The sequence below is a fragment of the Oncorhynchus nerka genome, linkage group LG27 (assembly GCF_034236695.1).
Source record: "Oncorhynchus nerka isolate Pitt River linkage group LG27, Oner_Uvic_2.0, whole genome shotgun sequence".
NCBI classification, from domain to species: Eukaryota; Metazoa; Chordata; class Actinopteri; order Salmoniformes; family Salmonidae; genus Oncorhynchus; species Oncorhynchus nerka.
This window is the reverse complement of record NC_088422.1, coordinates 26,078,353-26,105,186: the sequence shown is the minus strand read 5'-3', so window position 1 is coordinate 26,105,186 and position 26,834 is coordinate 26,078,353. Positions and strand designations below refer to the sequence as shown.

The window sequence follows — 26,834 nt, the reverse complement described above, 5'->3', positions numbered from 1 at the left end:
GATTACACACAGGTGGATTGTATTTATCATCATTAGTCATTTAGGTCAACATTGGATCATTCAGAGATCCTCACTGAACTTCTGGAGAGAGTTTGCTGCACTGAAAGCAAAGGGGCTGAATAATTTTGCACGCCCAATTTTTCAGTTTTTGATTTGTTAAAAAGTTTGAAATATCCAATAAATGTCGTTCCACTTCATGATTGTGTCCCACTTGTTGTTGATTCTTCACAAAAAATACAGTTTTATATCTTTATGTTTGAAGCCTGAAATGTGGCAAAAGGTCGCAAAGTTCAAGGGGGCCGAATACTTTCACAAGGCACTGTAGTAAAAAAAATTTAAAAGTGCCTTAAAAATGTTAAGGATATTTCATGTTCAAACACTCACTTGGTACTCACTAAGTTGGTTTTTACTTAGGATAATGTTTCACAGCTTTGTCATTCTATTTATTATTTTCAAATCTTATTTGAGTATTTTATATATACTTTACATGTGATAAGGCCACACAGAGGGCCAGATAAAATTACAGACACCTGTGATAATTTGAGGTACTCAAAGGCCACTAGATGTCATCTGATAAAATAAAAACTTGAAAGTTACCAAAAGTCTGGTAGTTTTCAGGTAAACTTTAAAAGTTTCTAGTAATATACCCTCCCTTTATAACCCTAATCCTACAATGTGAGTCCTATGTACTGTATATCCTTACATTCATGTATAAAACAGCAACATACATGTTGAATGTTCTGAACGTTTGTCATAGACTTACTTTGGCACAATAAAATATAAAGCTACAGGTTGTTGACCTGCTGTATATTAAATATATATATATATATATATATATATATATATATATATACACAGTTGAAGTCGGAAGTTTACATACACTTAGGTTGGAGTCATTAAAACTCATTTTTCAACCACTCCACAAATGTCTTGTTAACAAACTATAGTTTTGGCAAGTCGGTTAGGACATCTACTTTGTGCATGACACAAGTCATTTTTCCAACAATTGTTTACAGACCGATTATTTCACTTAGAATTCATTGGATCACAATTCCAGTGGGTCAGAAGTGTACATACACTAAGTTGACTGTGCCTTTAAACAGCTTGGAAAATTCCAGAAAATTATGTCATGGCTTTAGAAGCTTCTGATAGGCTAATTGACATAATTTGAGTCAATTGGAGGTGTACATGTGGATGTATTTCAAGGCCTACCTTCAAACTCAGTGCCTCTTTGCTTGACATCATGGGAAAATCAAAAGAAATCAGCCAAGACTTCAGAAAAGACCTCCAAGTCTGGTTCATCCTTGGGAGCAATTTCCAAATGCATGAAGTTACCAAGTTCATCTGTACAAACAAAAGTACGCAAATATAAAAATCCTTGGGACCACGCAGCCGTCATACCGCTCAGGAAGGAGACGCAATCTGTCTCCTACAGATTACATACTTTGGTAAAAGTGCAAATCAATCCCAGAACAGCAGCAAAGGACCTTGTGAAGATGCTGGGGGAAACAAGTACAAAAGTATCTATATCCACAGTAAAACGAGTTCTATATCGACATAACCTGAAAGGCCGCTCAACAAGGAAGAAGCCACTGCTCCAAAACCTCGATAAAAAAGCCAGTCTACAGTTTGCAACTCACATGGGCACAAAGCTGGTACTTTTTGGAGAAATGTCCTCTGGTCTGATGAAACAAAAATAGAACTGTTTGGCCATAATGACCATCGTTATGTTTTGAGGGAAAAGGGGGAGGCTTGCAAGCCGAAGAACACCATCCCAAACGTGAAGAACGGGGGTGGAAGCATCACCTTGTGGGGGTGCTGTGCTGCAGTAGGGACTGGTGCACTTCACAAAATAGATGGCATCATGAGGAGAAATTCTGTGGATATATTGAAGCAACATCTCAAGACATCAGTCAGGAAGTTAAAGCTTGGTCGCAAATGGGTCTTCCAAATGGACAATGACCCCAAGCATTCTTTCAAAGTTGTGGCTAAAGGACAACAAAGTTAAGGTATTGGAGTGATCCTAACTGACCTAAGACAGGGAATTTTTACTCTGATTAAATGTCAGGAATTGTGAACATCCGACTTCAACTGTATTTGACCCTCTTTCTCCCCAATTTCATGATATGCAACTGCAATCCAATTACAATCTTGTCTCAACGCTGCAACTCCCCAACGGGCTCGGGAGAGGCGTTGAGTCATGCGTCCTCCGAAACATGACACGCCAATCCGTACTTAACACCCGCTCGCTTAACCTGGAAGCCAGCAGCACCAATGTTTTGGAGGAAACACCGTTCAACTGACAAACGAAGTCAGTCTGCAGACGCACGGCCAGCCACAAGCAGTTGCCAGAGCATGATGAGCCAAGTAAAGCCCCCCCTGCCAAACCCTCCCTTAACCCTGATGACACTTGTGCACCACCTTATTGGACTCCCGGTCACAGCCAATTGTGACACAGCCTGAGATCAAACCCGGGTCTATAGTGACACCTTAGACCACTGCGCCATTCGGGAGGCCCAACCTGCTGTATATTCTGACAGCTGATTCACTGCCACCAGGCATTAGAAACACACGGATTTCAAGGATGTTTACTCAGATTTCTGACCAGCCACATCTCTTTCAACGGTTTAAAGTTAAAAATATGACAGCTATTTTTACCATGTTCCTAAGCTACACACGCTGCCTCTCTCCAAGTCACACTCTTTCCCACAAACTGTAAGGCTGCATCTGGGGCAGTGTGTTGTTTAGCTCAAGATATGAGAACCAACCGAGGTATGGCAGCCCCACTGTCTCTTCCTACAAAGGCCAGGGGTATGGTGGCCTGGCTGCTGAACAAGACCAGGTGGATAATGACTCCACATGATGGATCCGATATCATAAACACTAGCTATTTGGAGCAGTTCGAACTCTACAACTTCCTGTGTGACAAGATAAATGTACATTTCAGAACAGTATCTTTATGCACAACAGCATCTGCTAAATCAGTTATTCAAACAGATTTGACTTCTAAACTACATCTTCCTGAATATTTGCCAAAGATGCAGTATATATGGACTCAAAAATTTAAATTCATTCTGGCTTGGTAGCTAGTAGCTATAAATATCCTTTCAAATAGCTCTTTGATGACTGTTGCTGGGTGCTATCGTCCTCCATCAGCACCGGCCTGTACCCTACCTGCCCAAAGCTCTCTCCTGGCCCCTTACACTAGGTCTGAATTTGTCCTGCTAGGTGACCTAAACTGGGACACGCTTGAACCACATGACCAAGTCCTAAAGCAATAGGACTCCCCAACTCTTCCTCAGATTATTACCAATCCCACAAGGTATGACTTCAAAACACCCGGAAAAGGCTATTCTCCTCGATGTTATCCTCACAAATAATCCTGATCAGTCTGGTGTTTTCTGTAATGACCTTAGTGATCACTGTTTTACAGCCTGTGTTCGTAATGGGTGCTCAGTGAAACGACTTGTCCTGATTTGTCATAGACGCTTGATAAAAAAAAACTGTAATTAGCAAGTCTTCCTTCATGAAGTCGCCTCTGTAAAATGGTATAAAATCAGCTTGAGCCCCCTGTCAGACACTTGGACCTTCTTTTTTGATATTGTTAACAAACATGCCCCCATAAAGAACATGAGAATTAAAAACAGGTTCAGCCCCTGGGTCGACCGTGATCTTGCAGAGTTTCTTCATCTCAAGAATTCCATTTGGCTAAAAGGCTCGACACAACCATACTCAGGATGACTGGCTCTCGTTCAGGCAAATGAGAAATAAGCGCACTCAGGCTATCCGGAAGGCCAAAGTTAGTTACTTTAAGGCGCAGTTCTCTCTCTGTGGGTCTAACCCCAAGAAGTTCTGGAAAACAGTTAAAGACTTGGAGAATAAACCCTCCTCCTCACAGCTGCCCATGTCCCTTAATGTTGATGATGTGGTTGTTACTGACAAGAAACACATGGCTGAGCTCTTTAAATCACCACTTCATTAAGTCAGGATTAATATTTGACTCAGCCATGCCTCCTTGCCCGTCCAACATTTCCTCATCTCCCACCCCTTCTAATGTGACTATCTCCGATGCTTCTCCCTCTTTTCCCCCTGCCATGTTTCTCCCTGCAGACAGTCACTGAGTCTGAGGTGCTAAAGGAGCTCCTTAAACTTGAACCCAAAAAAACATCTGGGTCAGATGGTTTAGACCCTTTCTTCTTTAAGGTTGCTGCCCCTATCCCCAACCTTTTTAACATGTCCATCCTCTCTGGAGAGGTTCCCATTGCTTGGACGCCAGTCACAGTTCATCCAATATTTAAGGGGGGAGATTAAGCTGATCCTAACTGTTATAGGCCTATTTCTATTTTGCCCTGTTTATCAAAAGTGATGGAAAAACTTGTCAATAATCAACGAACTGGCTTTCTAGATGTCTATACTATTCTCTCGGGTATGCAATCTGGTTTCTGCTCAGATTATCAAATCAAATTTATTTGTCACATACACATGGTTAGCAGATGTTAATGCGAGTGTAGTGAAATACTTGTGCTTCTAGTTCCGACAATGCAGTGATAACCAACAAGTAATCTAACTAACAATTCCAAAACTACTGTCTTATACACAGTGTAAGGGGATAAAGAATATGTACATAAGGATATATGAATGAGTGATGGTACAGAGCAGCATACAGTAGATGGTATCGAGTACAGTATATACATATGAGATGAGTATGTAGACAAAGTAAACAAAGTGGCATAGTTAAAGTGGCTAGTGATACATGTATTACATAAGGATGCAGTCGATGATGTAGAGTACAGTATATACGTATGCATATGAGATGAATAATGTAGGGTAAGTAACATTATATAAGGTAGCATTGTTTAAAGTGGCTAGTGATATATTTACATCATTTCCCATCAATTCCCATTATTAAAGTGGCTGGAGTTGGGTCAGTGTCAATGACAGTGTGTTGGCAGCAGCCACTCAATGTTAGTGGTGGCTGTTTAACAGTCTGATGGCCTTGAGATAGAAGCTGTTTTTCAGTCTCTCTGTCCCAGCTTTGATGCACCTGTACTGACCTCGCCTTCTGGATGATAGCGGGGTGAACAGGCAGTGGTTCGGGTGGTTGATGTCCTTGATGATCTTTATGGCCTTCCTGTAACATCGGGTGGTGTAGGTGTCCTGGAGGGCAGGTAGTTTGCCCCCGGTGATGCGTTGTGCAGACCTCACTACCCTCTGGAGAGCCTTACGGATGAGGGCGGAGCAGTTGCCGTACCAGGCGGTGATACAGCCCGCCAGGATGCTCTCGATTGTGCATCTGTAGAAGTTTGTGAGTGCTTTTGGTGACAAGCCGAATTTCTTCAGCCTCCTGAGGTTGAAGAGGCGCTGCTGCGCCTTCTTCACGACGCTGTCAGTGTGAGTGGACCAATTCAGTTTGTCTGTGATGTGTATGCCGAGGAACTTAAAACTTGCTACCCTCTCCACTACTGTTCCATCGATGTGGATAGGGGGTGTTCCCTCTGCTGTTTCCTGAAGTCCACAATCATCTCCTTAGTTTTGTTGACGTTGAGTGTGAGGTTATTTTCCTGACACCACACTCCGAGGGCCCTCACCTCCTCCCTGTAGGCCGTCTCGTCGTCGTTGGTAATCAAGCCTACCACTGTTGTGTCGTCCGCAAACTTGATGATTGAGTTGGAGGCGTGCGTGGCCACGCAGTCGTGGGTGAACAGGGAGTACAGGAGAGGGCTCAGAACGCACCCTTGTGGGGCCCCGTGTTAAGGATCAGCGGGAGGAGATGTTGTTGCCTACCCTCACCACCTGGGGGCGGCCCGTCAGGAAGTCCAGTACCCAGTTGCACAGGGCGGGGTCGAGACCCAGGGTCTCGAGCTTGATGACGAGCTTGGAGGGTACTATGGTGTTGAATGCCGAGCTGTAGTCGATGAACAGCATTCTCACATAGGTATTCCTCTTGTCCAGGTGGGTTAGGGCAGTGTGCAGTGTGGTTGAGATTGCATCGTCTGTGGACCTATTTGGGCGGTAAGCAAATTGGAGTGGGTCTAGGGTGTCAGGTAGGGTGGAGGTGATATGGTCCTTGACTAGTCTCTCAAAGCACTTCATGATGACGGAAGTGAGTGCTAAGGGCGGTAGTCGTTTAGCTCAGTTACCTTAGCTTTCTTGGGAACAGGAACAATGGTGGCCCTCTTGAAGCATGTGGGGACAGCAGACTGGTATAGGGATTGATTGAATATGTCCGTAAACACACCGGCCAGCTGGTCTGCGCATGCTCTGAGGGCGCGGCTGGGGATGCCGTCTGGGCCTGCAGCCTTGCGAGGGTTAACACGTTTAAATGTCTTACTCACCTCGGCTGCAGTGAAGGAGAGACCGCATGTTTTCGTTGCAGGCCGTGTCAGTGGCACTGTATTGTCCTCAAAGCGGGCAAAAAGTTATTTAGTCTGCCTGGGAGCAAGACATCCTGGTCCGTGACTGGGCTGGGTTTCTTCTTGTAGTCCGTGATTGACTGTAGACCCTGCCACATGCCTCTTGTGTCTGAGCCGTTGAATTGAGATTCTACTTTGTCTCTGTACTGACGCTTAGCTTGTTTAATAGCCTTGCGGAGGGAATAGCTGCACTGTTTGTATTCGGTCATGTTGCCAGACACCTTGCCCTGATTAAAAGCAGTGGTTCGCGCTTTCAGTTTCACGCGAATGCTGCCATCAATCCACGGTTTCTGGTTAGGGAATGTTTTTATCGTTGCTATGGGAATGACATCTTCAACGCACGTTCTAATGAACTCGCACACCGAATCAGCGTATTCGTCAATATTTTTATCTGACGCAATACGAAACATGTCCCAGTCCACGTGATGGAAGCAGTCTCGGAGTGTGGAGTCAGCTTGGTCTGACCAGCGTTGGACAGACCTCAGCGTGGGAGCCTCTTGTTTAAGTTTCTGCCTGTAGGCAGGGATCAACAAAATGGAGTCGCGGTCAGCTTTTCCGAAAGGGGGGCGGGGCAGGGCCTTATATGCGTCGCGGAAGTTAGAGTAACAATGATCCAAGGTTTTACCACCCCTGGTTGCGCAATCGATATGCTGATAAAATTTAGGTTGTCTTGTTTTCAGATTAGCTTTGTTAAAATCCCCAGCTACAATGAATGCAGCCTCCGGATAAATGGTTTCCAGTTTGCAAAGAGTTAAATAAAGTTCGTTCAGAGCCATCGATGTGTCTGCTTGGGGGATATATACGGCTGTGATTATAATCGAAGAGAATTCTCTTGGAAGATAATGCGGTCTACATTTGATTGTGAGGAATTCTAAATCAGGTGAACAGAAGGATTTGAGTTCCTGTATGTTTCCTTCATCACACCATGTCTCGTTAGTCATGAGGCATACGCCCCCGCCACTCTTCTTACCAGAAAGATGTTTGTTTCTGTCGGCGCGATGCGTGGAGAAACCCGTTGGCTGCACCGCATCGGATAGCGTCTTCCCAGTAAGCCATGTTTCCGTGAAGCAGAGAACGTTGCAGTCTCTGATGTCCCTCTGGAATGCTACCCTTGCTCGGATTTCATCAACCTTGTTGTCAAGAGACTGGACATTGGCAAGAAGAATGCTGGGGAGTGGTGCGCGATGTGCCCTTGTCCGGAGTCTGACCAGAAGACCGCTACGTTTCCCTCTTTTTCGGAGTCGTTTCCTTGGGTCGCTGCATGCGATCCATTCCGTTGTCCTGTTTGTAAGGCAGAACACACAGGATCCGCGTCGCAGAAAACATATTCTTGGTCGTACTGATGGTGAGTTGACGCTGATCTTATATTCAGTAGTTCTTCTCGACTGTATGTAATGAAACCTAAGATGACCTGGGGTACTAATGTAAGAAATAACACGTATGGATGAGTCACTGCAACCTAACCTAACCTTAAGGTCCTCAATGATGTCAACGTTGCCCTTGATTCTAAGCAATATTGTGCTGCTTTTTTGATACGGCAGACCATTCCATTCTTGTGGGCCGGCTATGGAGTATTGGTGTCTATGAGAGTTCTTTGGCCTGGTTCGCTAACTACCTCTCTCAACAAGTGCAGGGTATAAAGTCAGAAAATCTGCTGTCTCAGCCACTGCCCGTCACCAAGGAAGTACCCCAAGGCTCGATCCTAGGCTACATGCTCTTCTTAATTTACATCAAAAACATAGTGCAGGTAGTAGGAAGCTCTCATCTATTTATATGCAGATGATACAGTCTTATACTCAGCTGGCCCCTCCCTAGATTTTGTGTTAAATACTCTACAACAAAGATTTCTTAGTGTCCAATAAGCTTTCTCTGCCCTTAACCTTGTTCTGAACACCTCCAAAACAAAGGTCATGTGGTTTGGTAAGAAGAATGCCCCTCTTTCCACAGGTGTGATTACTACCTCTGCGAGTTTAGAGCTTGAGGTAGTCACCTCATACAAGTACTTGGGAGTATGGCGAGAAGGTGCGCTGTCCTTCTCTCAGCACATATCAAAGCTGCAGGCTTAAGTAACATCTAGACTTGGTTTCTTCTATCGTAATCGCTCTTCTTTCACCCCAGCTGCCAAACTAACCCTAATGCAGATGACCATCCTACCCATGCTAAACTACGGAGACATAATTTATAGATCGGCAGGTAAGGGTGCTAGATGTTCTTCACCATTCGACCATCAGATTTGCCACCAATGCTCCTTATAGGACACATCACTGCACTCTATACTCCTCTAAACTGGTCATCTCTGTATACCTGTCACAAGACCCACTGGTTGATGCTTATTTATAAAACTCTTTAGGCCTCACTCCCCCCTATCTGAGATATCTACTGCAGCCCTCATCCTCCACAAACAACATCCGTTCTGCCAGTCACATTCTGTTAAAGGTCCCCAAAGCACACACATCGCTGGGTCGCTCCTCTTTTCAGTTCGCTGCAGCTAGCAAATGGAACGAGCTGCAACAAACTCTCAAACTGGACAGTTTTATCTCAATCTCTTCATTCAAAGACTCAATCATGGACACTCCTATTGACCATGTGTGGCTGCTAAGTATGATGTATTGTTGTCTCTACCTTCTTGCCCTTTGTGCTGTTGTCCGTGACAAATAAATGTTTGTACCATGTTGTGTTGCTGCCTTGCTATGTTGTGGTCTTGGGTCTCTCTTTATGTAGTGTTGTCTCTTGTGGTTTTTGTCCAATAATTAATACAATAATTATATTGTATTATATATATTATATTTATTTTTAATCCCAGGCCCCTGTCCCCACAGGAGACCTTTTGGTAGGCTGTCATTGTAAATAAGAATTTGTTCTTAACTTCTTGGTGACAGGGGGACAGTATTGAGTAGCTTGGATGAATAAGGTGCCAAAAGTAAACTGCCTGCTACTCTGTCCCAGTTGCTAATATATGCATATTATTAGTAGTATTGGATAGAAAACACTCTGAAGTTTCTAAAACAGTTTGAATGATGTCTGAGTATAACAGAACTCATATGGCAGGAGAAAACCTGAGAAAGATCCAACCTGGAATTGGGAAATCTGAGGTTTGTAGTTTTTCAACTCTTTGCCATTCCAATATACTGTGTAAATGGGGGTCATATTTCACTTCCTAAGGCTTCCACTAGATGTCAAGTCTTTAGAACGTTGTTTCAGGCTTCGCCCCCACAGTGAAGTGGGGGCGAATGAGAGGGGATTGAGCCAGGTGTCTGGCAGAGTGCCACAGGCTCTAAGGCGCGGTCACGAGAGAGTTGCTTTTCTACAGACATTGGAATTCTCCAGTTGGAACATTATTGAACATTTATGATAAAAACATCCTAAAGATTGATTCTATACTTAGTTTGACAAGTTTCTACGGGCTGTAATATAACTTTTTGAACTTTTCGTCCAATGTTCGGTTGAACCTGAACGCGCGTTTAACAAAAGAAGCTATTTGGACATAAATGATTAACTTTATCGAACAAATTAAACATTTATTGTGGAACTGGGATTCCTGTGAGTGCATTCCAATGAAGATCATCAAAGGTAAGTGAATATTTAGAATGCTATTTCTGACTAATGTTGACTACACAATATGGCAGATATCTTTTTGGCTGCTTTGTTGTCTGAACGCTGTACTCAGATTATTGCATGGTTTGCTTTTTTGGTAAATCTTTTTTGAAATCTGACACAGCGGTTGCATTAAGGAGAAGTATATCTCTAATTCCATGTATACCACTTGTATTTTCATCAACATTTATGGTGAGTATTTCTGTGAATTGACGTGGCTCTCTGCACAATCACCGCATGTTTCAGAACTACTGAACGTAACGCGCCAATGTAAAATTTGATTTTTTTATTTATCGAACAAAACATGTATTGTGTAACATGAAGTCCTATGAGTGTCATCTGATGAAGATCATCAAAGGTTAGTGATTAATTTTATCTCTATTTGTGCTTTTAGTGACTCCTCTCTTTGGCTGGAAAAATGGCTGTGTTTTTCTGTGAGTTGGTGGTGACCTAACAATCGTTTGTGGTGCTTTCGCTGTAAAGGATTTTTTAAATCAGATACTGTGGCTGGATTAAATGTTATCTTTAAAATGGTGTAAAATACTTGTATGCTTGAGGAATTTTTAATTATGAGATTTTTGTTTTGAATTTGGCGCCCTGCACTTTCACTGGCTTTTGGCGAGGTGGGATGCTACCGTCCCACATATCCCAGAGAGGTTCTGACTTGCCTAGTTAAATCAAATGAAAATAGTTGTCTAGTGTTTCATTCCCAGTGCCATTAGTGCCAATGGGAAGCGAGAGCTCTTACCTGTCACAGAGGTGGTTGACAGCTCCGTAGGAGTCACAGCCACAGGGTATGCAGCCGGTGGTGCCATTGGTGAAGTGTCCTTCCTCACAGTCCTCACACAGCAGCCCAGTGTACCCTGACATGCAGAAACACTGACCTGTCTTCTTGTCACAGTCATCCACATCTAGAGCCCCCTCACTGCTGCAGTTACACAGAGACTCTGCAGGGACAGACAGCAAGAAAGAGGGGGAGACTGTTATATTACACCACCACTAGGATATTCTGTAAATACACACACACAATGAGAGGCGCCAGATATCTGCATGACCGTGTAGACTCTGCTAAGTGGGCATGTATTATTTATTTGAGCTCAGGCATGATGAGCATGGAGTCTGAATGTTTCTCTCCCGTCTGTTTCTAAGAGAGAGATGGAGGGAAAGGAGGAGGATGCAGTGGATGAGGTAGGATACAGACTGCTGTTTGTTGGAGCTTCTATTTCCGGGTTGGAGCGAGCCGGTCGCATCCGCGCTTCGGTCTGCAGGTTGTATAACTTTTTCATTACATTTCATTATAGTACAACGGTCTGATTTGTCTAATCTTAGCAATTTCTTCTTAGCTAGCTACATAGTCGTCGTTGTATCAAAGATAATTGCGTAATTATCGTATTTCGTCGTCTCCTATCTGCCCAACACGTTCACCGTCTACCGTAGCACTGTAGTAACTATCACACTCAACTGAACGACTTGATTAGTGTAGTGTTAGCTAGCTACATAGTTGTCTTTGCTGTCTTCGTATCCAAGATAATTGTGTAGTTAGAGTGTGTAGTCTTAGAGTGATTATCTTAATTTACCGAGGTTAGCTAGCCAGCTATTTTGTCGTCCTTAACGTAGGAGACACTCCTAGCTAGCCAATAGCCAGCCAACGTCTACTGAATAGAACTTTCGCATTCCGGTCGCATTCCGCTTCGCTCCACAGGTAGTATCATATTTTCATTTCATTTCATTACAGTCCCAACGGTGTGATTTGTTTGATCGTAGCTAGCTACATAGCTAGCTACACAGCAGTCTTTGTTTCAAAGATAATTGTGTAGTCTAGAGCGATTTTCTAGGTTAGCTAGCCAGCTATTGTCGTTCTCCTAACGCAACGTAACGTAACCAACACTGCTAGCTAGCCAGCTTGCCCCCGAAAAGCAGCATTGTAGAAACTTCACACTCAACGGAACGACTTGATTAGGGTAGTGTCAACAACGCAGCTAACCTACCTCAGCAGTACTGTATCATTTTAATCATTTTAGTCAATTAGATTCTTGCTACGTAAGCTTAACTTTCTGAACATTCGAGACGTGTAGTCCACTTGTCATTCCAATCTCCTCTGCATTAGCGTAGCCTCTTCTCTAGCCTGTCAAATATGTGTCTGTCTATCCCTGTTCTCTCCTCTCTGCACAGACCATACAAACGCTCCACACCGCATGGCCGCGGCCACCCTAATCTGGTGGTCCCAGCGCGCACGACCCACGTGGAGTTCCAGGTCTCCGGTAGCCTCTGGAACTGCCGATCTGCGGCCAACAAGGCAGAGTTCATCTCAGCCTATGCCTCCATCCAGTCCCTCGACTTCTTGGCTCTGACGGAAACATGGATCACCACAGACAACACCGCTACTCCTACTGCTCTCTCTTCGTCCGCCCACGTGCTCTCGCACACCCCGAGAGCTTCTGGTCAGCGGGGTGGTGGCACCGGGATCCTCATCTCTCCCAAGTGGTCATTCTCTCTTTCTCCCCTTACCCATCTGTCTATCGCCTCCTTTGAATTCCATGCTGTCACAGTTACCAGCCCTTTCAAGCTTAACATCCTTATCATTTGACTCATTCCTCTCTGCCTCCTTCTTTCCACTCCTCTCCTCTTTTGACCTCACCCTCTCACCTTCCCCCCCTACTCACAAGGCAGGCAATACGCTCGACCTCATCTTTACTAGATGCTGTTCCTCCACTAACCTCATTGCAACTCCCCTCCAAGTCTCCGACCACTACCTTGTATCCTTTTCCCTCTCGCTCTCATCCAACACTTCCCACACTGCCCCTACTCTGATGGTATCGCGCCGTCCCAACCTTCGCTCTCTCTCCCCCGCTACTCTCTCCTCTTCCATCCTATCATCTCTTCCCTCTGCTCAAACCTTCTCCAACCTATCTCCTGATTCTGCCTCCTCAACCCTCCTCTCCTCCCTTTCTGCATCCTTTGACTCTCTATGTCCCCTATCCTCCAGGCCGGCTCGGTCCTCCCCTCCCGCTCCGTGGCTCGACGACTCATTGCGAGCTCACAGAACAGGGCTCCGGGCAGCCGAGCGGAAATGGAGGAAAACTCGCCTCCCTGCGGACCTGGCATCCTTTCACTCCCTCCTCTCTACATTTTCCTCCTCTGTCTCTGCTGCTAAAGCCACTTTCTACCACTCTAAATTCCAAGCATCTGCCTCTAACCCTAGGAAGCTCTTTGCCACCTTCTCCTCCCTCTTGAATCCTCCTCCCCCTCCCCCCCTCCTCCCTCTCTGCAGATGACTTCGTCAACCATTTTGAAAAGAAGGTCGACGACATCCGATCCTCGTTTGCTAAGTCAAACGACACCGCTGGTTCTGCTCACACTGCCCTACCCTGTGCTCTGACCTCTTTCTCCCCTCTCTCTCCAGATGACATCTCGCGTCTTGTGACGGCCGGCCGCCCAACAACCTGCCCGCTTGACCCTATCCCCTCCTCTCTTCTCCAGACCATCTCTGGTGACCTTCTCCCGTACCTCACCTCGCTCATCAACTCATCCCTGACCGCTGGCTACGTCCCTCCCGTCTTCAAGAGAGCGAGAGTTGCACCCCTTCTGAAAAAACCTACACTCGATCCCTCCGATGTCAACAACTACAGACCAGTATCCCTTCTTTCTTTTCTCTCCAAAACTCTTGAACGTGCCGTCCTTGGCCAGCTCTCCCGCTATCTCTCTCAGAATGACCTTCTTGATCCAAATCAGTCAGGTTTCAAGACTAGTCATTCAACTGAGACTGCTCTTCTCTGTATCACGGAGGCGCTCCGCACTGCTAAAGCTAACTCTCTCTCCTCTGCTCTCATCCTTCTAGACCTATCGGCTGCCTTCGATACTGTGAACCATCAGATCCTCCTCTCCACCCTCTCCGAGTTGGGCATCTCCGGCGCGGCCCACGCTTGGATTGCGTCCTACCTGACAGGTCGCTCCTACCAGGTGGCGTGGCGAGAATCCGTCTCCTCACCACGTGCTCTCACCACTGGTGTCCCCAGGGCTCTGTTCTAGGCCCTCTCCTATTCTCGCTATACACCAAGTCACTTGGCTCTGTCATAACCTCACATGGTCTCTCCTATCATTGCTATGCAGACGACACACAATTAATCTTCTCCTTTCCCCCTTCTGACGACCAGGTGGCGAATCGCATCTCTGCATGTCTGGCAGACATATCAGTGTGGATGACGGATCATCACCTCAAGCTGAACCTCGGCAAGACGGAGCTGCTCTTCCTCCCGGGGAAGGACTGCCCGTTTCATGATCTCGCCATCACGGTTGACAACTCCATTGTGTCCTCGTCCCAGAGTGCTAAGAACCTTGGCGTGATCCTGGACAACACCCTGTCGTTCTCAAATAACATCAAGGCGGTGGCCCGTTCCTGTAGGTTCATGCTCTACAACATCCGCAGAGTACGACCCTGCCTCACACAGGAAGCGGCGCAGGTCCTAATCCAGGCACTTGTCATCTCCCGTCTGGATTACTGCAACTCGCTGTTGGCTGGGCTCCCTGCCTGTGCTATTAAACCCCTACAACTCATCCAGAACGCCGCAGCCCGTCTGGTGTTCAACCTTCCCAAGTTCTCTCACGTCACCCCGCTCCTCCGCTCTCTCCACTGGCTTCCAGTTGAAGCTCGCATCCGCTACAAGACCATGGTGCTTGCCTACGGAGCTGTGAGGGGAACGGCACCTCAGTACCTCCAGGCTCTGATCAGGCCCTACACCCAAACAAGGGCACTGCGTTCATCCACCTCTGGCCTGCTCGCCTCCCTACCACTGAGGAAGTACAGTTCCCGCTCAGCCCAGTCAAAACTGTTCGCTGCTCTGGCCCCCCAATGGTGGAACAAACTCCCTCACGACGCCAGGACAGCGGAGTCAATCACCACCTTCCGGAGACACCTGAAACCCCACCTCTTTAAGGAATACCTAGGATAGGATAAAGTAATCCTTCTCCCCCCTTAAAAGACCTAGATGCACTATTGTAAAGTGGCTGTTCCACTGGATGTCATAAGGTGAAAGCACCAATTTGTAAGTCGCTCTGGATAAGAGCGTCTGCTAAATGACTTAAATGTAAATGTAAATGTTGTGTCTCCCAGAAAAAACAGAGTAATGACATGCAGAGGAAATACCAGGCTGCCATTGGTGTGGTGTTGAGCACATGTGGGCTGTTCTTACAGGAGAGGAGACAGGTTGCTGTTATTCACACAGCCTAATTTCCAGGAATGATGTGGGAAGCAGGCAGGGCTGCTGCATACTGTAAACCATTATAAAATACTGTACATTGAAAGCTGAGAACAAAACAGAGGATTGTGGAAATGGTTAATTGTTGAATATGTGTCATATTATACACATGACTAGAGAAAATGAACAGTTGGACATTGATAGTGTATTGACTAGGTTGCTTGTCCTTGCAAGGTCCATGTAGGAGATTGAAACTGTGAATGATGGGTTTGAAATAGAAGTGTCCCCTATGATCCAACAGGGTACTGTTTTACAAGCGGCACGGTTGGTGGTGCCACTGACTCGAGGCGCCAAAAGATGAAATTAGCTGAAGTCTTGAGCGGCCGCCACGCATGGTTGACCAATGAGCAGAGTTCATCTTGACAACCAATCAAACAATGTTTCAATTACATAAATAGAGCTGACAGAAACCGAGACCGCTAGTCTCTACACACGGTAGGCGGATTTTCTCGCGGTTCAATTGCAGTTTACCGCGGAACATCTGTAAACACCTTCAAACTTTCAGAACACTGTACTCTATTGTTGTGCCATCTTCTCAGACATCAGCTTGGCCATTCGAGACGACTTAATGTCATTTTCTGAAACAGTCGCCTACTCCTCAGATTAGCCCTCCATCTCTGGCCACTGTTCCAGCTTTATGTAATAGGGAAAGGGCACGGTTATGCAAGCATGGAGAGCACTGTCAGCTTTCCGTTTGTTCACTGAAGTCATCTTCCCTGCACAACTGTCAGCCAAGATCACACCCCAGACTCTGAGATCTTGGGCCGTGCCGCTCCCCCTCTCTCTCACACACACACACACACACACACACACACACACACACACAATTATGCCATGTTACACACAAATAAATAGCACTAAGCTACTGTAGGATCCATCACATCAAGTTACTTGTCACTTCCTATCTGGGCACAAAGCACGGAGGAAGAGAGGTTAACCTAGGAACCAAATTATGCAATAATAAGTACAGGTGCAAACCACATAGTATAAGAATGGAGGATCAAAAACCCATGCCATGTGTGTGCAGAGGAAATGTGCACATGACTGATGTCTGTTTGTGTTCAATTTCAAAGCGTCAGAAAATTGGTTTGAGTGGAAATGTAAGCACAGTGAAAAAAGGAGATGAGGAAATGTCCATCTTCCTCATAGTAATTAGTTCCAGCAAAGTGAAGCAGTGTGGCTGCATGGTTCAAGTATGCAGACGGACACATGTGACAGAGATGATTCAAAACAACCTGCTGCTGTAAAATGACCTCTGTTTGAAGTTACACACCCTCCTATGACAGTGTTTATGCTACTAACAAAAAACATGGGAGGGTGGTACCACCTCTCCAACTGTAGGCTACTGTGCTTTAAACTCCAGAACATGCGGGAAGCATAAAATGTGATATTTTATCACCATGATTTGCATTGAATGATTGGGAGGGGTAAAAAGAAAAGACACTAACACAGTGACACACCAGAAATGTGTTCCATCAGTCAGAGAATTAGTGTCAGTGAGGTGAGGCATTAACCCAGGTTGTTGATATTGTTATCAGAGTGACCTTTACCCGAAAACAACGGAGCCTCGACAAGGTTGTAGAATCGCTGACTAGTTAACTACCCACAAATCGGACTGGTGGCTGCGCATAATTACATAGTCCCCTGATACTCACCTGGGAGGCCATTTTATACAGTGACAAATAGCTGTTTCACAAGTGTTGCCCACCCCAACCTCCACAAAGGCTCTGTCGGGACGTTTATCATCTGCGATGCATACGAATAGCAAAGCAGCGGAGGTGAGAGACAAGCCGCTGAACATATAGCAGTGCTGGCTCATTCATGTCTTGGTCTGGTCATTTTGATTGGATGCGGAGTAGCACATTCCCCTATCCCTCTTCCGTGGTCTAAGGATGTTGAATAGACACAAAGGGATCAGACCACTATCCAAACGGACGTGTGTTATTGTCTGCTTGCATGAAAAATACAATCTCATGGTTTTATGCGGACAAGGAGAAGTCTGGGAATGGATAACAAAAACATTGCTTAAATGCCGTCCCCCTCCGATCCAATCACCATAATATCTGACACACTTGTCACATAGCCTACCTCAGAATAAGGACAACATCTCTGTGAGCACAAAACGTAGCCTATAGCCTATTCATATTGCACAATTGAACCGGAATGTTGTAATTAATATGGATCATTCGGTTATTTGATAATTTTACAAGGAGACTGCCGTCCATGGTTTGAGGTCCATGATCTATTGTTTCTACAAGCTGTCAGTTTCTTAGCCCGCCTGTGCTCTGCGTCAAAAGCCATAATACCGACATTGTTTTGACTGTGCCTTTGGCCACATATGAATTGAGATTCTGCATCAAAAGGGCAATTTCTGCAAACCTAGGTGAATGTGTGAGGCGATTAATTAAAGTCCAGAAACTCAATCCGTTCATATATCAGTCTATTTATAATTACGTGTAACCAGGTGTGGCAGTCTAAGGATATTCTGTACAATACACAAGATCAAATGACAATTGCATGCTTATTGGAACATTATATATTTTATTATCACACCCAAGAGCAAACATAGGCTACTCACCTTGACCATTCTCGGAGGAGGAAATCGATGCATCGATGTTATCTGAAGACCATGCATCATTAGTCGTCCGCTGAGAAACCATGGAGACCATGTTCGTTTTTTCTGGAGGAAAAACTGATGCTTGCCCATCAGCAGATATTTTGCTTGAATTGGATGTTCTGGAGCTCAAAAACTTATTTTTTTTTCTAGTGTTGAAAAGCATTTCTGTGCTTGGCCTTGGGGTTGTAGGGTCAGTTGTTGGTGGCTGAATTGTGGTTGCAGTTGGCGAGACAGGAGTCGTGGAGACCCGTATCGTTTTGCTGGCCACTCCGGTGAAACCAATAGTAGGGGACGGCGTGAGCCCAGTTAGTTGGCCGAGCACAAACCTGCCCTCAGGTAAACGATTAGGCAATGTGGTGTAGAGCGGTTCCAAGCTCTCGGAGGCTGAGCGAGGCTTCCTGGGGATAGGCGAAGCATCGTAGGAGTTGACGCGAGGTGCAGAATCAGAAAATCCAATATGCAAAATAAATAGCAAAGCCAGGGATATGTACATCATTAAGGTCGTTAACCTCATATTAAATTTCAGCTCTCCATGTAAAGCCCTACCTAGTAAGGGTCTGTCTCAGACCGTTCCCTGAATGGACTAGCTCGCGTACTCGACTCCACCATTGACGTCCTCAGCGGCTATTCTCAGTGATTGTGAACCGAACTACCCGCAGTTTCTTGGCTTCACTTTCTGTTCAGCCTAGCACAGCGCAATGAAACGCTCTAAATTGTTACACTCTTCAGCCAATGAGGACATTGATGGGAGGTCTCGTGGTACATTAAAGGTGCGTTTGTTTTCCTTTCGTAAAGGCATTTGATTGGTTCAATGCGTAGCCTAATCTGAGCGAGTGCACATTGAGTGCAATGAGAAGTCTGTTTTACTTTTCCTTATTAGTCCAAAAATAACATCATTGGATACACTTAAACAAATAAGAATATTACATTCTAAGATTACATTACTTTATGTTCCCAGGCTGCGAGCCTACATCAATTCGATTCTGGGACATTCGGCCTAGGCTAGGCTACTCAATAAATAACATAAATAACATGTATAAAAAGTGAGTGTAGGCCAAAAAAGTACATTTAACCCATACTACCGACTAGGGTCCCCAGATGGGATCTTTTTATATTTATTTTTATTTTTATCATAACCCAAATGTGTTTTTTTTTTTTATTCTTCTGATTTTTCATGACTTTGTCAACCAACTTGATCTAAATCATTAGTTAATGTTTCTGTACTTACAAAAAAATCTAATCCTCTGGGGTCATTTTGACCCCAGCCCAAAACACTAATTCTGACTATGGTAATTTGATAGATATGTCCTTTATTTTAATTTAGGTTTCTCTGGAGACATAATAACAAGTTATCCATATCACCAGAGGGTGGAGGGGGACCTGTATCAGTTATTTTGACCAGGTAGACAGATAATCTGTAGAGATATAGTTCTCCATGTACTTGCCTAAGATTGTACTTTTCTATACAACATCGTATGGCTGTGTACAAAACCAAAAACAACCTTATTTTTGTGCCTTCTGGTTTCTCTGGAGACATAATATGAAGTTATACATATCCTCAGAATGTGGAGGGGGACCTGTTGGAGTGATCTTAGCCTGATAGACAGATCACCTGCAGATATGGAGAACCTAATGTACTTGCCTATGGTTATAACTATGTATGAACATGTACAAAATAAAAAAAATACCTTAGATATATGCTTAGTTACAGTCAAAACAGCTCATAAAAGTCTGTCCGTGGTATGAATACTAGGTAGAACTGTAATACAGAAACCAGCTACCCTCTGAATGTGTACATAGTGCTGTATTGGTGTGTATTAGCAGTGCTGGCTCATTCAATATTGTCCAATATTCAATATGTGCAACTTGTGATATTTTGGTTGCTATACCATGTGGTTTGAAGTGACTTTGAGGATTTGTGCATGCTTTTTGAAGCATCCTGCCATAGGCTCTACCAGATTGTTTCACTTTCAGTGATGCTAATGCTGGCTGTGGGGTAAGTAAATAATGAAAGCGTAGACATATATATTTTTTGTCATTGGCTCTCAGAATAAATGGATGAATCACTTTTTGTCAATAAAATTAAATATATTTCACATTTTGGTGTACTTCGCCTTTTAAATGGAAGTCATTTTTACCCCTCAAATATGACAAAATTAATATTTACTTATAAATTTGAAGAACTAAATAATACTACAATCAAATGATGGCAAATCAGCATTTTAGTACTAATCTGGATTGTACTTTGGAAAAGCTGCACATTATATAAGGGAAACATTTATATGTTAATTTGGCAGAATATGCAAATTGCTGTAATTTTGCTTAAATAATAGTCTGTTTTGAATATATACTTTTTCAGATAACATTATTTACATTTCTAATAATGTTTTCATAATAGTTAAGTTTATATAGTTGCTTTTCCCAATAATTTCTTATTGGGGTCAACATGACCCCAATTGGTAATCCATTCATGTAAAATATGTTGGTCGTAGGCTATTATGAGGGTTAAATGAAACAAATATGATTGTGATATTTATTAGACCGATGCAGGATATGTGCGCTCAGTAGCCTAATCACCCATTGTTTCTACTGTGTGCGAGCGCCGCTGTGCGGCTACAGGCCTTAACACCTGTCGTCAGCAGTATTTACGCTGATCAGGAGTGACATGAGCTGCACAACATGATACCAGAGGCTAGTTATGAAGCCAAGAGCTACAGAACTGTTATATCCAATAATTATTCATTTGACTATGATTTGACAAGACTTAAAGAGCTCACAATATGCACTGTCCGGGTCCGGAGGATATACAATCAAATTCTAAGGCCTATAGTATGTATGTGCGTATCCTACACAGCAGATGGCAGCACAACGCAAACTGTTCAGGAAATCTGCTTGACGGAACCGAACATGCACAGTAGTAGAAACATTAGCGAACAGCTGATACAATGGCGCCACTGGACCTGGATAAATACGCGGAGATTGCCAAGCAGTGTAAATATTTACCTGAAAACGACCTCAAGGTGAGAATCAATGCCTTAGTAATGGTAATCACCTCTAAAAATAAGCCTGATGAGCAGCACGTATAGAAGCCTACTTATCAGATACAAGCAACAGCAAAATCAGTATCACTTCTAACCATATCGAAGCATCCTGACCTGAAATCACAGACTGTGATGCCATAGCCTAGAATTATAATTCAACGGATGCCATCATCATGCTTGACGAAATGTTTGGCATGAGAGTGTCATTTACAGTAGCTTAGTTGTCACTTGTGAATGTCTCTACTGTGCCATTCATTCATTAAACGATTGCATGACACATCACATTGAAGTCTCTGAAACTGTTACAGTATGCTTCTTATTCTTACCAAGTGTGGGTTTTTCCTCAGAGGTTATGTGATTATGTATGTGACTTATTGCTGGAGGAATCCAATGTCCAGCCTGTGTCCACCCCAGTGACTGTGTGTGGAGATATACATGGACAGGTAGGCTACTTTATTGACCATCACAGTTTTACAGCAACATTGCTAGATATTTGTGTTTGAAGCTGATGGATTTGACATTTCTTTTCAGTAGTTATGAAGTGAACTTGGTTGTTTCTTCTTCTTACAGTTTTATGATCTGTGTGAACTCTTCAGAACCGGAGGACAGGTCCCAGACACAAACTATATTTTCATGGTTGGTTAAAACTCACCTTTTCTCCCCTTGTCCACTCCCATTTATCTTCATTGATTTGACTGTTAGTGTTTTTTCATGTTTACAACATCCATGAAGAATCACCCCATCATGATTTGGTGTCTGTGTCTCTACAGGGTGACTTTGTTGACCGGGGATATTACAGCTTGGAGACATTCACATACCTGCTGGTGTTAAAAGCCAAATGGCCTGACCGCATCACGCTTTTAAGAGGAAACCACGAAAGCAGACAAATAACCCAAGTATATGGCTTTTATGGTGAGATTTTCATTTCTTCACCATATCCAGCGCAACCAAATGTTGCACTAATAGGCTACATTTGTAGTTATCGTTCAATCCAAACCATTGACTCCAGGTGCACTGGTTGTAAATGGGATGTCCCCGGTCTATTTTTCCTTTCAGATGAATGCCAAACCAAATATGGGAATGCCAATGCCTGGCGCTACTGTACCAAAGTGTTTGATATGTTAACAGTTGCAGCGGTGAGTACAACTCTATTGCTTTGTATTTCTGATTTCCTGCAGTCAAATCCCCCATGTCACAATTTTAGCATATCAAGCCAACATGGAGATGATTACACATGAGCCTTAAGATATTTTCTACTATCACAGTTATTCTAATGCTGTACTTTGGTTGTATTCTTGTGCCAGCTGATGGATGAGCAGATTCTGTGTGTTCATGGGGGCCTCTCACCAGACATAAAGACCCTGGACCAGATCAGAACCATTGAGCGTAACCAGGAGATCCCCCACAAGGGAGCATTCTGTGACCTTGTCTGGTCAGACCCCGAGGACGTCGACACCTGGGCCATCAGCCCCAGGGGAGCTGGGTGGCTGTTTGGTGCAAAGGTCACCAATGAGGTAAGATTAGTCTTGTTCACCACTGATTAGAGATGTACACTGCAGTACATACATTGTCAATTTCACACAGCAATATATATGAAATGGGTAATAGTCATATTTTATTTTTCACATTCATCTCACTCTCTTTTTTTGTTTATATATCCTTCGATGTGCAGTTTGTTCACATCAACAACTTGACGTTGATCTGTCGGGCACATCAACTAGTCCATGAAGGTTACAAGTTCATGTTTGATGAGAAGCTGGTCACGGTCTGGTCAGCTCCTAACTACTGCTATCGCTGCGGCAACATTGCCTCCATCATGGTCTTCAAAGACGCCAATACAAGGGAGCCCAAGCTGTTTCGGGCGGTGCCCGACTCGGAGAGAGTAATTCCACCCAGAACAACGACACCATATTTCCTGTAAACACTGCACTAACTGTCATCATCATCTTTGGCCGCACTGTTATCAAGCACCACATTTGTAATGCATCACATACAGTGGAGTGACAACAACTACCGTTGAAGTGACACCACTGATTATGTCATTCATATTTTACCAGTGGTGGCTGCTGAGGGGAGGACGGCTCATAAGAAGGGCTGGAATAGAGCCAATGGAATGGTATCAACCACATGGAAACCACGTGTTTTATACCATTCCATTGATTCCATTCCAGCCATTCTTATGAGCCGTTCTCCCATCAGCAGCCTCCACTGTATTTCGCTGTAGGCTACTGTACGTAACTTATATACAGTACTGTGTGTTTTTGTGTCTGCTGTAGCTCTGCGTGCCAACACGTGTGTTCACACAGAAGTACTCTATCAAGTAATGTCACTACTCTGTGTCAAACGTTTTAGGTGATAGCAGTGTCAATATTTAATGTTTTTATCAAATACATGTTAGATTTAATGAATCATGGTAGATTACAATAAGAACACGTGAAGTGAAACAGGAACACTTATTTTAGCCACTTTACAGGGAGAGGACACTGTTTCTGTTTGACTTCGGGCTATTTGCAGCCTATTAGGAATATACTGTAGAAGATGTTATTTGTGATGTTAGTTTTTATTTTTGTAATGTATATTTATTGAATTTCATGTATCGTGTAGATATATATACAGTATAAAGCACTCAAATTAGAAATATGTTTAAATGAGAATTTACTCATGCACTTAACTTAGTTATCTTATTTAGTCTTGTAGTAAAGCTATAAGCCTGATAATTGAGGTGAGAAATTATTATAATGAACATCACTGATCTAAAACATATAGATAGGTTCTGTGATGGAAAATTGTATGTTGGTGCTTTCTATTTACCAATTTCTATGTTCTGTGTTTGTGCTTTTCTATAAACCAATTTCTGTGTTCATGCAAGTGACTGATTCGAACGAATCCTCACAATTAGTGTCTGCAATTTGGCAGTATGCCCAGACCCTTGTTTAGAGAAAGGGATATCTCAGTTTCAAGGTCTCAGCATAGAGAGAAGAAGCCTCGTGAGGTATTAGTCTGTCACATGCATGACACAGTATTGGTCAGTCACATGAATGAAGTAAACGTTAATGATGAATTAATTATGAATAAGCTAAATGCAACTATGACTTGTCAGTATATAAAGGAACTAATAGGACTGCCCCGTTAGAGCTCCTGACAAACGTTCACTATGGTGCATCAACTTTGTTGGAACCTCTCCAGCGAGCTGAAAAAAACAATGATTCATTTAAGATTGACTTCGACCCTGTGTAAGAATTTCCACAATAGTTCATATGTCTGTAGATAACCTGATTCAGCAGTAAGGCTAGCTGTGGTTATTTGTGTGAACTGTCTGTGATACAGAATGAGCTTGTGAGCTTGTAGGCTATCAAAATGAGGGATGATGCTATTACTGTAAATCATTAAATACGTGGAAATACAATCAATGGATCTTATGTTCACAGAGAAATGTCATTTTCAAATCAAAATGTATGGGTCACATACACATATTTAGCAGATGCTATTGCAGGTGTAGCTAAATGCTTGTGTTCCTAGCTCCAACAGAGCAGTAGTATCTAACAGTGCAGTAGTATCTAAAACAATTCACAACAACACACACAAATGGAATTAAGAAATATATAAATATTAGATCCAGCAATGTCGGAGTGGTATAGATTAAAATACAGTAGAATAGAATACAGTATATACATATGAGATGAGTAAGCAGTATGTAAACATTATTTAAACAATACGACTAGTGTTCCGTTATTAAAGTGGCCAGTGATTCCAAGTCAATGTACAGTATATAGGGCAGCAGCCTCTAAGATGCAGGGTTGAGTAACCGGGTGGAAGCCGGCTCGTGATGGCTATTTAACAGTTTGATGGCCTTGAGAAAGAAGCTGTTTTTCAGTCTCTCGGTCCCAGCTTTGATGCACCTGTACTGACCTCGCCTTCTGGATGATAGCGGGGTGAACAGGCTGTGGCTCGGTTGGTTGATGTCCTTGATGATCTTTTTGGCCTTCCTGTGACAGTGCTGTAGGTGTCCTGGAGGGCAGGTAGTTTGTCCCCGGTGATGCATTGGGCAGAGTGCACCACCCTGCGGTTGCAGGCGGTGAATTTGCCGTACCATACGGTGATACAGCTGAACAATTGTGCATCTGTAAAATTTTGTGAGGGTTTTAGGGGCCAAGCCAAATGTATTCAGCCTCCTGAGTTTGAAGAGGTGCTGCTGCGCCTTCTTCACCACACTGTCTGTGTGGGTGGACTATTTCAGATCGTCAGTGATGTGGCCGAGGAACTTGAGGCTTTCTACCTTTTCCTCTGTCCCTGATGCTCCCTCTGCTGTTTCCATAATTCCACAATCAGCTCCTTTGTTTTGTTGATGTTGAGTGAGAGGTTATTTTCCTGGCACCACTCTCCCTCACCTCCTCCCTGTAGGCTGTCTCATCATTGTTGGTAATCAGGCCTACTACTGTTGTGTCATCTGCGAACTTGATGATTGAGTTGGAGGCGTGTGTAGCCACTCAGTCATGGGTGAACAGGGAGTACAAGAGGGGGCTGAGCACACACCCTTGTGGGGCCCCTGTGTTGAGGATCAGCGAAGTGGAGGTGTTGTTTCCTACCTTCACCAACTGGTGGGAGGCCCATCAGGAAGTCCAGGACCCAGTTGCACATGGCAGGGTTCACACCCAGGGCCCCCGAGCTTAATGATGAGCTTGGAGGGCACTATGGTGTTGAATGCTAAGCTATAGTCAATAAACAGCATTCTTACATATTGATTCCTCTTTTCAAGATGGGACAGGGCAGTGTGCAGTGTGATGGCAATTGCATCGTCTGTGGATCTATTGGGGTGGTAAGTAGATTGAAGAGGGTCTAGCGTGTCAGGTAAGGTAGAGCCTCTTAAAGCACTTCATGATGACAGAAGTGAGTACTCCTGGGTGATAGTCATTTAGTTCAGTTACCTTTGCTTTCTTGGATACAGGAACAATGGTGGACATCTTGAAGCAAGTGGGGACAGCAGACTGGGATAGGGAGAGATTGAATATGTCCGTAAACACTCCAGCCAGCTGGTCTGGGCATGCTCTGAGGATGCGACTAGGGATGCCGTCTGGGCCGGCAGCCTTGCCAGGGTTAACACTTTTAAATGTCTTACTCACGTCGGCCACGGAGAAGGAGAGCCCACAGTCCTTGGTAGCGGGCCACGTCGGCGGCACTGTGTTATCCTCAAAGCGGGCGAAGAAGGTGTTTAGCAAGACGTTGGTGTCCGCGATGTGGCTGGTTTTCCCTTTGCTGTCCTTGATTGTCTGTAGAACCTGCCACATACGTCTAGTTTCTGAGCCGTTGATTTGTAACTCAACTTTGTCTCTGAACTGACGTTTTGCCTGTTTGATTCCCTTACAGAGGGATTAACTACACTGTTTGCATTTGGCCATATTCCCAGCCACCTTGTCATTGGTAAATGCGGGGGTTTGTGTTTTCAGTTTTGCGCGAATGCTGTCATCTATCCACGGTTTCTGGTTTGGGTAGGTTTTAATAGTCACAATGGGTACAACATCTCCAATACACTTCTGGATAAACTCAGTCACCATTTCCGTGTATTCGTCAATGTTATTCGTCAATGTTATTCCCGGAACATATCCCAGTCTGCGTGATCAAAACAATCTTGAAGCATGGATTCCGATTGGTCAGACCAGCGTTGAATAGACCTTAGCATGGATATTTCTTGTTTGAGTTTATACCTATAGGAAGGGAGGAGCAAAATGGATTTGTGATCAGATTTGCCAAATGGAGGGCGGGGGAGGGCCTTTTTGGCATTTCGAAAAGTTGACCAGAGCGAGTACAACAGTCAATGTGATGGTAGAACTTCGGTAGCGAAGTTCTACCGTACTATAAGTCCACTCCGAATACCTCTTCTACACTGGCGGTTTTGGAGCAGCCTCTGGAATAAGTT

The 26,834-nt window shown here is 44.1% G+C and overlaps 2 protein-coding genes across 3 annotated transcripts in view; one reads left to right on the top strand and one right to left on the bottom strand.

The window, feature by feature from the left end:
* Nucleotides 1-18,576, bottom strand: part of LOC115111461 (multiple epidermal growth factor-like domains protein 9) — a 55,570-nt gene extending 36,994 nt beyond the window's left edge. For both annotated transcript variants that reach the window (XM_029637517.2, XM_029637518.2), the window contains exons 1-2: nt 17,841-18,576; nt 10,756-10,954 (exon numbers count right to left, since the gene is read on the bottom strand). In XM_029637517.2, coding sequence (XP_029493377.1) covers nt 10,756-10,954; nt 17,841-18,393 — 752 coding nt within the window. In that variant the 5' untranslated portion in view covers nt 18,394-18,576. The remainder of the gene's footprint in view (nt 1-10,755; nt 10,955-17,840) is intronic.
* Nucleotides 18,577-20,601: 2,025 nt separating this feature from the next.
* Nucleotides 20,602-24,326, top strand: LOC115111006 (serine/threonine-protein phosphatase 6 catalytic subunit-like). The gene is made up of 7 exons (XM_029636890.2): nt 20,602-20,899; nt 21,268-21,363; nt 21,491-21,556; nt 21,691-21,832; nt 21,977-22,056; nt 22,225-22,434; nt 22,593-24,326. The coding sequence occupies exons 1-7, from the start codon at nt 20,825-20,827 to the stop codon at nt 22,839-22,841; spliced, it is 918 nt and encodes a 305-aa protein (XP_029492750.1). The 5' UTR covers nt 20,602-20,824; the 3' UTR covers nt 22,842-24,326.
* The last annotated feature ends 2,508 nt before the right edge of the window (nt 24,327-26,834 follow it).

What these genes read in the sequence shown, in the direction of transcription:
- LOC115111006 (XM_029636890.2), top strand. Translation starts at nt 20,825, where the DNA reads ATGGCGCCACTGGACCTGGATAAATACGCGGAGATTGCCAAGCAGTGT. An exon ending in GTGGAGATATACATGGACAG is followed by an intron (nt 21,364 to 21,490) that starts GTAGGCTACTTT and finishes TTCTTCTTACAG; the next exon opens with TTTTATGATCTGTGTGAACT. An exon ending in GTGCAAAGGTCACCAATGAG is followed by an intron (nt 22,435 to 22,592) that starts GTAAGATTAGTC and finishes TTCGATGTGCAG; the next exon opens with TTTGTTCACATCAACAACTT.